This window comes from Octopus sinensis, linkage group LG21 (genome assembly GCF_006345805.1).
Source record: "Octopus sinensis linkage group LG21, ASM634580v1, whole genome shotgun sequence".
Classification (NCBI taxonomy): domain Eukaryota; kingdom Metazoa; phylum Mollusca; class Cephalopoda; order Octopoda; family Octopodidae; genus Octopus; species Octopus sinensis.
The window spans coordinates 18,411,627-18,424,782 of record NC_043017.1 but is presented as its reverse complement, the minus strand read 5'-3'; the positions used below and the strand labels follow the sequence as shown (position 1 = coordinate 18,424,782).

General features: G+C 39.2%; 1 protein-coding gene across 1 annotated transcript; it reads left to right on the top strand.

Moving 5' to 3' along the window:
- Window positions 1–1,618: 1,618 nt before the first annotated feature.
- LOC115222848 (SOSS complex subunit B2) lies at window positions 1,619–13,008 on the top strand. The gene is made up of 6 exons (XM_029793190.2): window positions 1,619–2,501; window positions 3,525–3,663; window positions 7,166–7,237; window positions 8,202–8,259; window positions 9,724–9,889; window positions 11,746–13,008. Exons 1-6 carry the CDS (start codon window positions 2,414–2,416, stop codon window positions 11,880–11,882), a joined length of 660 nt encoding a protein of 219 aa, XP_029649050.1. The 5' UTR covers window positions 1,619–2,413; the 3' UTR covers window positions 11,883–13,008.
- Window positions 13,009–13,156: the final 148 nt, after the last annotated feature.

Genomic DNA, 13,156 nt, shown 5'->3' with positions numbered 1-13,156 from the left:
TGGTCACGATTGGAATGCCTTTTATCATTGGTTTGCTCGATCAAGGCTGACCTTGGGCTAAACAACTGCTCTAACACACACTATTTATTACGAAGTCGATGCGTCCATAGTTTACTTTTTTTTATCTTTCTCTCCTCCTCTACTCAGCTTCTTCCCATTTGTTAATCTTATGTTTTCTTTTCTCATCTTCCTTTTTCCTTTCCTGTCTCTCTCTCGCACTCTATTCCATTTCTGACCTTCCCCTCCGCTTTCGTTTCTACTTTCTTTCTCTCCTCATCTGTTCCGACTCCTGTCTTTTTCTTAAACTTTCTTCCACTTCTTTATTTTTCTCCTTTGTTTTAACATTCGTTTTCCCCTTTCTTTGTATCTCTTTACCTCATTATTTGTTTCTTTCTATCTCTCTCTCACTTTTTCTTTTCTTTAATTCTATATCTTTCCTGTTATTCCCCCTTTTATTTTCTCTTACTCTCCTCTCTTCATTCTCTTACTCGTTCTCCACGCTTCCCCTCCGTTTACCTGTCTTACTCTCACTTTCATCTCTCCCTCTGTAATTCATAACCTTCTTCCCTATACTTTTTCCTGTCTTTCTCTTCGTTTACTTAATCCTTATTCCATCTCTCCTTTCATTTATTTCTTACTCTCTCACCTCACCCCTTTACTCTCTCTGACATCATCCCTCTTTGCGTTTCGTTTTCTCTCTCTTAGCTATATTATTCTTTCTCTCCTCATCCCCTTATTGCTCTCCCTCATTCTCTCTATCCCTACTTCTTTTCTGTCGTGCCTCAGCCTATTTCCATGGCTTAATTACTCTATTATTCCGTTATTCTTTCCTTCTCCAATGACAGCATTCACACACATACATACATATATCTTATAAAAATACACAAACACACACTGGCTACGCATACATATATGTATGTGTTTATAGACACATACATATATGTAACATGGGCGTTATGTATTTATGCATACATACACATAGATACGCACTATCTCACATTATGAATACCCATATATGTATAGTAACACATGCGCACATACGGTGATACATACTTCCTCAGAATAAAACATACACCCATATATGCTTATAGTGACACATACATCTTTAATGTACTTGCAGCAACTCACACATACATATCCAGATAGATACTCACGTACATAAACATATATATATATATAGAGAGAGAGAGTAAGATGCATTTACATCCTCAGTTTTCAAAATGCCCGTATGTTAACTTGCGCGCGCATACACACAAACACACACTGACAACTACATACGTCTACATAGTGAAAATGCCCGTATGTGTTCATAGCTACACACGCACACATTGGTACATATACACCTACATAAATATACGCATACATTAACAGCTACGCTCCCACAGACGCACGCAGATATTAGTATAGATATATATTCATATTTTATATCCACGCTCGTATACATAGACACACATTATATCCACATACATGCGCAGTCATACATAAAAATACACACCACATTCATATATATATATATATATATATACACACACACACAGCCATATTATACAAATGCCCGTATGTGTTTATAGCATACACATATATGTATATACACACATACATCGCCTGTGTGTAAATGCCCGTATGTAACTGCTATAAATCGACTCCTCTACAACACGAGGCAGAAGGACCGCAGCCGTGATCGTCTTCACTTCTGTCCTCGCTCTTACTCATTCACACCTTCACTCACACTCTAAGCCGGTACTCGACGTATATATACTCCATAACGCTTGTCTTTAGGAAAGAAAGCCTCCCTGTTGTTTTTCTCTTTGGGTCATTTACAAGCAAACATTTAGCCGTAGTTGTATAGTAGCCTTAGCCATTTTTTTTTTTTTTTTTTTACACTTCTATATTAGTCTCCCACTGCCTTCCTGTTGTCATCTATTGCGTTGATCGTCTTTATAGAAAGACGGAAAAGAAGCGAAGCCGTGGCGTACTACAGATTTATTTTCAGAGATATTTATAATTACTGAAAGTTTTTCTTTGTCTTGTCACATTAAAGGGTGGGGGAAAAAATGGCTGACTTCCACTGAACGCCATTTTATGTTTCTTTCCCGCCCTTCACTGACAAAACGATTTATACTTTCGCTTCATCCTTAGTAGTAGTCTTTATTTATTTGTTTATAAGCAACAGCAATATGAAGCTTTCTGATTTCTCGGACATTCAACCAACATAATTGATACCTGAGGCGGCTTATAAGATAGATAGGGGGGGACCGAAACGGAACTTGATTTTTTTTTCTTACATAATTTTTTTCTTGTCCTTCCATAACGGAAGTAGTCCAACTTGGCATTTTTTTCACGACTTCCGGTAGTCGGGGTGTGTGTTTGTGATATTTATATTTCCTTTAATTTTTTTTTTTTTAATATTTCGATGGACGGCCATCCTGCATTTATGCAAATCAAAGACATAAGACCTGGTCTGAAGAGTCTTAATGTTGCTTTTATTGTTCTGGAAATAGGTAGGTAATACACACAAACAGAAAAAAAAACAGCCGTCAACGTGCGTAACTTAACTACACCCTAATTGCACCCCGATTCCCTCCCCCAACCCGGGGTGGTGGTCTCGTAATATTATGTGTGTATATATGTGTATATGTATATACATATTCTACTTGTGATACGGTGTCTTTAAAATTATCTGCTGACATGGAAGAGTCCATTTTTAGACGAAGCAGGGGGTGGTGGAGGATAGTGTTGTGACGGGCGATTGGTTGGTAGTGGTGAACTAATGGAATCGTCCTGATTGGTTGAGTTGGGGGCATGTCTGGTGGTGCTACATTTATCTATATTTATCTTCTATTTTACTGGTTCTAGCTGACTATGGAAGGGTCCTCTCTCTCTAGGTATGTAACAGCGTGTAAGAGCTGGTGTGTCTGTGTATATATATATATATATATATATACACACCTTTGCACAGCACATGGTAAACAGTCACTTTGTCTTGTGTTCCTATAGAAAACGGCTAATATTATTTTTACCTCGTGCGTACGCAATCGAACAGCAAAGACGTTTTAGTAACTAATATAGTAGGGAAGTCGGGATTTGTGTGCATTGATAACATATTTTATAAAGTTGTAAAAGTGTATAAGATGGGTGGTTGGCGTTACCTTGTTTCGAGGTAGTTAATGGGGTTCATAGGAATTTAATCTATTACAATACGCACTCACTATCAAATGGCGAGTGGCTAGGTAATGTAGTTTTACTTAGATATATGCAGGGATTTCAAATTGTTTCATGTATTTAAACTTATGCTTTCAAAGCAGGTAGTTACTCAATATTTCACCCGAAATTTCATAATATAATGATTACTGCTATATTTTTATCCCCACCTTTGTATTTATTTGCCCAGCTACTTTTAATATATATTCTTAAATTTGTGCGCGCGTATGTATGTGCTTATATGTATGTATATATCTGTGGAGTGTATGTTTTCGTTTTGTTTTGTTTTTCCACGGTGTATCTAACCCGAATTTATATTTCAGGTAAACCTACTCGAACCAAAGATGGACATGATGTGCGGTCGTGTAAAGTGGCCGATAAATCCGGTTCGGTCAACGTGTCCGTGTGGGACGAAGCAGGCTGTTTGCTACAAACCGGAGACATCTGTAAGCTGACGAAAGGGTTCGTGTTTTCGCCTCACCTCAAGCCAGCACTTGATGAAAAGGCTCTTTTATTTCCTACAAAATTCTCCGTCTATTCAATATTGTCACTGTTTTCTCGTTGGATAAAATAGGTACCAATCAAGGACTAAGTGATCGTAACCTTTCCTGAAGGGTGTACTTGGCCCCTTTATAATTATTGAGGAGGGAGCGGGGGGGGGGTCAACCTAAGTCGCTAGAGTTCCCTCCCTTTACCACATTTTTTTTTCTACTTTGGTTGTGTTTGCATAGCACCTCAGAACTAGTGTCCTGGGTATTGTGTGTGTATGCGTACCCACACAAGACCTAGACAAATAGACTAGGCTGAAAAAGAAATTAATTGATGTCTCATATCGGCAATCTGGAGACAATACCGAATGATCGCCGATTTAGCTGTTACTTTGTTCTGTGGTACTTTTTATCGAGCAGAATTAGGATGTAAGCACGTGCTATAAAAGTGAATACCGTTGTAGGGGTAGAACAAATAACTGCTTTCGTCAGTACATTTGTAACTTTTTGTAGAATATTCCTTGTACCCAATGATGAGAAACCTGACTTGAGGTTCACTCAGTGAACAGCTGCTGTATAAATGTGTGAGTGAATGCATTTATGTATGTGCGAGTGTGTGATAGTGACTGTTACTGAGAGGGAGCCTGTGACGCAGATTATGAGAGCTGAGGGTACATTGAAAAAAATACAAAACTCCTTCCACACCCTGGCTAATGTCTAGGTACGACCCCTTGGTGTTATGGTTAGGAATGTGAAATTCCTGAAGGGGACGTCATGAGGTTAAGTAGTACACAAAATATCTTAAAATATTCCACTAAAACAATTTGGCAAGTCCCGTCCTTATTCTATTAATCTATTTTGCCAAACCAGTAAAGGGAATGTAAACAAACCAATGGTGGTGGAGACAAATAGAGATACGTAATATAAACACGATGCGCTTCTATGCAGTTTCCATCTACCAAATTCACTCAAGTTATTGGGTTATGGCTAGGGCGAAAGAAGACGCTTGAGATGCTGCACAGGAGGGCTGAACCGGAAACCATGGGGTTACGAAGCGAGCTTAACCACCGGGCCCATGCGTGGATATACTTATAGTAGTTCTCGACAGGAGACGAGTAGCAGCTATGATTAATGGAAGAAAAGATTGATATCTGAAAACCAAGCAGTGGTTATGAAGTCTTCCAGCAGGATGTACAGCATTAATGGTACACGAGAACAGAAGCAGTCTGACAGGCTTCCACACAGTTTCCATTTAGTTTTGTTAACTCACATGGCTTGAATTAACAGACAAGGGAGGTAACTTACGATGACAGTTCTGTTGTTCTAGTCATAGCAAATTGAATTTCTTAACCATACTACCATATTGTAGCCGCAGATCAAATAGGTTGACAAGACCTTTTTAAAGGCGTTCCAGCCATGACCATCCTGACTTGTATGGCACTACAATTTCTGTGGGGGACATGCAGCTGCTATTTTCACAACCTCGAGGTTGGCTTGTATTACTGTAATAAGGGTAGATATGTTGCTTTAAGGTTGGGGTGGGACAAATATTGTAGTTTCATGTACCCAATGATGAGAAACAGAACTTGAGGTTCACTCAGTGGATAGCTGCTGTATATATGTGTGTGTGTGTGTGAGGCTGTACGTGTGAGTGTGTGATAGTGGCTGCTACTGAGAGGGAGCCAATGACACAGATTATGAGAGCTGAGGGTACATAGAAAACTTGCATGTTTTAACACTCATGGTGGGGTGTCTTTACAAGCAGAGAGAGACTGGATGTAATCTTGAGTGAGGGTTGCATTCTCTTAACTCTTTAGCTATGTCCAGCCTCTCACACTTACCCTACAATGTCATTTTCAAAATAAACTTTTACATCACTGAAATCTCAAAGCTACTAAATGCATGATTAGCTAAACACAATTTGAATAAATAGGCAATATTTTTAACTGAGGAATTTCAATGCTAAAGGGTGAAACCATTTTGTTCCTGTATTTCTGTTAAAATACCCAGACTTTGAATTATTTTGAAGAAAAAAAAAGAGTAATTTAGTAAAATATCTGTCATTATTAAACTTGTTTTGGACATGACATGAAATTTTAATGGGTAGTTTGAATTTAGATCGCTTTAAAACCAGGGGCAATTTCAGGTATGTTAATTTCAAAGGTTATACAAGTGTATATGTATGTTCGGGTGTGTATGAGATTCATTACCTTCAATCATAAATTGCCTGCAGATCCTTTATACCTATAGATGAAACTTGTGGTTGCAAGAGACTGGCTTGACACCCAGCAATTCAAAGGTAATTTTTAAGCATATATATATATAAAAAATTGTGGTGGACTTCCAGTTTCCATTTAGCAAATCCACTCATAATGGTTTGGTTGATTTGGGGCTACAGTAGGAGACACTTGCCCAAGGTGCCATGCAGTAAAAAGGAACCTGAAACCATGTGGTTGAATGCTTGTATTCTGTGTGGTTAGAAGAAACACTTGGTCAGTACAATTGTAACTTGATGTAGAATATTTCTTGTACCCAATGATGAGAAACCTGACTTGAGGTTCACTCAGTGAACAGCTGCTGTATAAATGTGTGTATGCATTTATGTATGTGTGTGTGAGTGTGTGATAGTGGCTGTCACTGAGAGGGAGCCTGTGACGTAGATTATGAGAGCTGAGGGTACATGGAAAACGGCCAGTTACATTTACAGTTTGTGTTGACCAGAGCCACCAGGAGCTCTATGATGTGATTAAACTCAGTGACTTGATAGAAAAACGTTTTAACCAAACAGCCATGTTGTTGCTTAGCTTAAAGTCAACCCTAGTCAACTGCATTCCAGCCATGACCATCCCAATTTTTTAGGCATATTTAGTGAGGCCGTGTTGTCTTAGATGCTCTTTTTCTTTTCAATACAACTCACCAGATACTGCTTCTATTAAATTTTTCATGTTGAACACTTTTAATGCCAAACCACCTCAGCCTAATGCTGTTCAGATGATATTAACTTGTTTTAGAATTAAGAATTATCTAAATTAAAATTTCATGTTTATGTTCCAAACTACAGCCTAAGAGGAGGGACTAGATCAGTTTAAATTTTCAATTTTTACAATTAATTGAAACAAAGTCTGCATATTTCAACAGAAATGTGCTAACAAAAGGGTTAAACTTAAGAATAAACAGCAACAGTAGTATTGCAGCTCTATTTTTCTGTTTTAAGGTGTGCTGTTGTGTAAGGGAGTTTAACTGACATCAGCAAGTGGCTTTGGGCAGTTTTGATGTTGCAGTAGAGAAGGCTGGAAACCTTACAGCTATTTCACTCCCTGATGAGGCATCGACTCTTGCATTTAGAGACAGAATACAGCTGCACTCACAGCAGTCTTCCTTCCCTCATCAGACTGGAGTGTCAATGTGTGTGTGTGTGTGTGGAACCCTTGTTGATTGGTTAAAATAAATCTATTTCATTTGTTGTTTCTTTATAGTTATTCCTCACTTTGGAAAGGATGTTTGACACTGTATACTGGCAAGAATGGTGAAATCACCAAAATGGGAGAGTAAGTAATGTGGTTGTTGTTGTTGCACTGTATGTCTAATGGTGGGGTTTGCCTCATTGATAACCCCCCACACACAGTTTGAAGACAGCTCAATGTCAGATGAAGGATTAGCATAACAATATTTGATGTTTCTGTTATTTAACCTTGGTAGAGATTATGTATGGTTAGCCCCATGACCATCCCATCTTACCTTTTTATTTTTTGAAGACAAGATGGGATTTAGGGATTTTTTGGTTGCTATTTTTAGGAGATTGTGTGGTGGCAAAAGAGATCTGCGATCGTTGCTTTCCAGCTGTGGTAATGCTGTTGTTTATTTCTCTTTTGTACATCATCAAACGTACTCTTTTTTTTTTCTTTGGGTAGCAAGTTGGACAACTCACTTGAACCACCATCATTAATCACCACAGCAACAAGTCCTCACTATGACAACAGAAACCAATTTTATAATGTTAGAATTGGTTCTGTTCTCATTGTTCTCCAATATGTTCCTGTCTGTTTGCTTGAAGCAAATATGTGTACATGTTTTTAAAGGAGATTGTGTGTGTGGGGTCATCTTTTCACATCCATTTTCTGTGCTGGTATGAGTTAGTTTGACGGGATCCAATGAGCTACGGAGTTGCATCAGGCCCCAATGTCTCTTTTGGCATGCTTTCTACAGCTGGATGCCCTTTCTAATACCAACAATACAGATTGTATGGGGTGCCTTTTTGAAACCCTAAGTGGGGTTACAGTAGAGAGGGATGTGGCACTTTGCTTGGAAATGAGAGGTTAAAGTGAAAGGGCCCAAACAGAACAGGTTTCTTGCTGTTGAGAGGTTGCATGGTTATGCACATTAGAGTGGATGGGAGCAATCAGGGTGGAGGGCTATTTCTGTAATCTGTTGTTTTTCTTCCTTGTATTCTTTGGCTGCCATTTTATATCTAATGTTTCTTGTTTTGTTCTGTTTCATTTTTCTCCTTTCCAGATTCACGATGCAGTTTATTGAGACACCAAACATGAGTGAAGCCAATTTAGATTTCAAGGTACTTCTTTCTTTTTGGAATATTCTGGATAATTAATTGAAGGCCCAGGTGTGGTTCTGTGGTAAGAAGTTTGCTCCCCAATAACATAGCTTTGGGTTGAATCCCAGTGGAAATGCATGTGGTGCCCAGATTTCAAATTTTTCAGCCATGAGGGAATATTTCTTTGCTTAGAAATAGGTGGGGGTTAGTGACAGGAAGGGCATCCAGCCACAGAAAAGTTTGTTTCATTAAATTTCAACTCATGCAAGCATGAAACAGTGTTAATGAAATGGGGTAATGGTGTGGAAGCTGTGATCTTCATGCTGTTCTTTCAGAAACTTTTGTTTCCTTTTAACATTTTCTCTCTTCAATCCTTGCATGGGCTGGAGGTGGTTTTTGATTGATGTCCTTCTTGCTGCTAACCGCAAAACTAAAGTCTGGACTGGCATTGTTTCTACTATTGATGTCCTTCCTATATGGACTCTGGTATGGCTGGGTGGTTAAGAAGCCTATTTTATAACCATAAGTTCAATTCCAGTGCATATCCCAGACAATTCCCTTCATCATCGTCTTGAATCAACCCTTTTGATACACATCCATAAATTCCCCGTTTTGATGTGATATTAATTAAAACCTTCCAAAATTTCTAATTCATTTTGGGTTCCAAACACCAGTTGAATAATGGTAAAAGTTAATTTGCTAAATTCTTTGTCAAAATTAATTGAAACAAAGACAGTGTTTTTCAGCAGAAATATGGTTAAAATAAAGGGTTAAATGGAAGTACGATTACTGAAACGGGATAATAGATTTCTGCATTTTTAAATTGCAATGTGGCATAAAATGCAAAAGATTGAGAACTAGTATGTTGTTGGACAATGGATCACAAGGACACCGGTTCAAATATCACCAGATGCTGTCACTATGTTGCAGATAAACTCTGGCTTTACTCGTCGATTTTGCACTCGGAACAGGAAAGACGCCAGCCAGTTGTTTCAAGCAATCTAATAGAAACAGTAGCTAAATATGACTCCCAATGACAGTCTAATGTTTTGAAGAGGATGGTTATGTTGAATGGTGTAGTCTTGGGTATGCTCGTCTGTGTGAGCAAGTGTGTGTGTGTGAGGAGTTTAACAGGATGGTCACTGCTGGAATGTCTTTGATCATAAGTGCTGGGTTACTGCTGACCGAGGCTTAAAGCATCAACCATCCCACTCATTCACTGATGACCCCTTATGTGAGTATTGGGTACATTACACAACACCAGTGAACCTTATCTCAGAATATCTGGTGCCCTTTTGACTTGGGCACACTACAGTGCCTGTAACCCTTCTCTGTTGAGTATCTGGTACCCTGTTAACTTGGACACACTACACAGCCCTAGTGGATCCTGTCAAGTACCTTCAACAATCCATGCCTTTCTTTTTGTGTTGAGATAATCAGGATTCAGTTAATTAGCTTTTAAAATGAAGTGCTTTTCTATTGCAGCAGGATGTCCCTGGTCAGCGGAAGTCTCCTCCATCAGAACAACCAGACAATGGAAACTCCTCTCAGTCAATGATAATGAACCAAGGCCCACCTGTACCGAACAATGCCATTATGGCCAGACCCCCGATGCCAGTTCCTATGGGCGTCCCTCCTGGTGTTCCTACAGGTAAGGGTGGCACTTTAATTTGTCTCTGTCTTCCAATTTTTATGTCTTTGCTGCTGTTGTTTGTAGAAGAATTGGTTGGGCAGTGCAAATACAGCACTGCTTAATTGTCATTAATTATCATTGTTTTAATGTCCACATTTGCATACTTGTATGAGTTAGATGAATTTTGTTGTGGCAGGTTTTCTATGGTCAGTTACCCCGTTCTGTAGTTAGCCTTCAACTGTTTCCAAGCAAGGTAATGTTTCCTCATGGCCAGACATGTTGTATCATGCATGGAAGACTGAAAATGAATAGCACTGCTTGTGTGAGAAGGATGTTTGTTTGCAACTATCAAATGATATCAACACAGATGTACACACATACACAAATTTGACAGGCTTATTTGCGAGCCCATCTACCAAATCCCTTCACAGGGCTTTGTTTTACCTGGGACTGTACTAGAAGAAACTTGGCTAAACTTTTTGCTGAACATGGTTGGGAAGCAAGCTTGTTAACCACTCAGCTGCAATGTAACCATTCCTCCTCCCCCTCCTCTTACATATGTACCCCGTTGTAAACAAGTGTCACTGTCATTCAGTGTCCCTTTTTTTTTGCTCTCAATCCCCAAGATATGGCTGGTCAATGAGAAATATTACCTTATATGGACACAAGTGACGGTTGACAAGGGCCTCTGGCCAGTCTGTTTGACCGATGCGAGCATGGAGAAAGTGGATAATTATGATTAACTTCAAGTTAGCTCTGATTCATCCAACATGCAATGAGACGTTCCGACTGTGACTATCCCATGTTATTCAGACATAGGAGTATCTAGAACTAAACTGTGTTCTTCATTGTGGTTATTTCTCACCTATCAGAACTATAAGCAAAGATGTTCCAGCCATAACTGTTCCCTCTTTTATTTAGATCTTGCTACTGGGTCTTTGTGATATCTATTTCAAACAGTGTATCAAGGAAAACATCATTCAATGTGCCCTGCTTTGTTTTAGCCCATAAACATTTAAACTGGCTGCATCCAGTCCATATTAATGTGTTTATGTTCAGGCCAGCCTGGTCTGACCTCTCGTACCTACCCTACAATATCCTTATAAAATTAAGCAATCACAACACTGAAACCTCAAAGCTATGAGATAATCCAGGATTTGACTGGGTAATCTGGCTGCTAAAGGATTAAGCATTCAGATAATCCTCACAGATCTGTTGCTGCTTTATTTCCTTGGTTTTCAATTAATCCTGCACTATTACTTGCAGCTTTGAGATTTTGATGATGCGATTGTTTATTTTTAGAATGACATTGTAGGGTAGGTGTGAGTAGACAGATCTGGCTGTTCTATTCTTTTTCTTGTTCAGTCATTTGACTGCTACCATGCTGGAGCACCACCTTTAGTTGAACAAATTGACCCCAGGACTTAGTCTTTATAAGTCTAGTACTTATTCTATTGGTCTCTCTTGCTGAACTAAGTTACGGGGATGTAAACACACCAGCATCAGTTGTCAAGAGATAGTGGACACACACACACACACATACGACAGGCTTCCTTCAGTTTCCATCTACTAAATCCACCCAAATATAAAATGGTATTTGGACTGGATATGGCCAATTTAAGTGTTATGTGTTTCATACAAAGTAGGATACATTGGACGATGTCTTCCATTGATGGTTTTACTGAATCAGCCGACCAAAGACCCATCAGCAAGACACTTTAGATAACATACTCCAAGATAAACTAAGTCTAAATAAAAGAGGAATGTTATGGATTAAGGGAATAGTGTGATTTAAAGGAAACTTTGTTGTAATTTCTAGCTGCTTTTTTTTTTTTTTTTAGTGACTTAATTTGCAATTGGTGTTTTTGTTATAGGTAATGGTCAAGTCGGTCCCAGTGGTTTCAACAACCGAATGCCCAGGCCAAACCTACCGAGAGGAGTAGGGGTTGGTGGAGGCGGCGGTGGTGGAGGAGCTGCAATGAATGGACGTGGAAGAGGCAACCGCAGATAACCAGTTGAAAGAGCCTTCAGCAACAAAAGGGGAGGTATCTCATCTGGTTTGTCCTCTACCAACTTCTCAAACATTACAGACTCTTAACCACCTTCCCCACTCCCCAAACAACAACTTCAGTTCTTGATTTTTTTTTGTTTTCTTCTCTATCCCCTCCCCCAGAGGAACAAAGCAGTGACACAATTTTAATTATTAAAATATCCATAAACACACACACTGTGTGTGTGTATGTGTTTTAAGGAGTTTGCTTCACAGCCAATTGGTTCTAGGGTTCAGTCCCCACTGCATGCTGCTGAGGCAAGTAAATTCTTCCTTAGCCTTGCTTTGATCAAAACCATGGGAGCCGAGTTTGGGAGATGGAAACTGTGCTGAAGCCTTCCATCTGTGTGTTTTGTGTGTGTGTGCCTAAAGTTCAGTGTAGTCTGTTAATCTCTTGTGACTTAGAGGTTTGACAAGTAGAGATGGAAAAATAAAATGATGTCATGCTTGGTAGTTGACTAATATTTTGAGGATGGTGCACCAGCATGGCTACAACCCAGTGGCTGAATCTACTAAAAATGGAATGTGTGCGCGTGTATGCATATGCTTTTGTCTATTAGTTATATATACCCCATAAATACACACACACACACTCTCTCTCTCTATCTGCTTTCATAACTGAGATCGTATAAGTGTATAGTTGGAAAAAAAAAAGTCCCATTTGGTTTCAGCCCTGAGCCTTACTTTTGTTAGCTGAATGGCCTACTGGTTGAGTATTCCGGTTGTGTCCATCCTTAATGTGAATCTTCAGACAGAATCAGCATGGAAAGGTGGGATCCAGGTTTATATACTTTTTTGAATATGAAGTACAATGCAGCCAAGGGCTTCTGCACAGTTTCCACTGAATTTAATTGATCAGCCTTACTTTGGCCCAAGGGAGTGACATAAGGCACAATGCCAAAGACACCACAGTTGTATTGAACCTGGATCCTCATGGTTGTAAAGTAAACTTCTCAATCATTACACATACACACACACATATAAACACATACACATCTATATACTCTGCTCTCCTCTCCCAGGTTTGACCTCTCAACATACTTCATTATCATTTCATTATTTACAATACATTTTTCTTACAAATTCTCTTTTGTTGTTGTTGTTGTTATTGCAACTGGCAGTGGCTGTAGTTGTGTTGACACTGACCACTGGTCAGTCCTGGAGTTTCATTTGATGACCAATTTGGGGTTTGCAGCTTGGGATGATAGCTACACTGACCATCAGCATTGAACAGT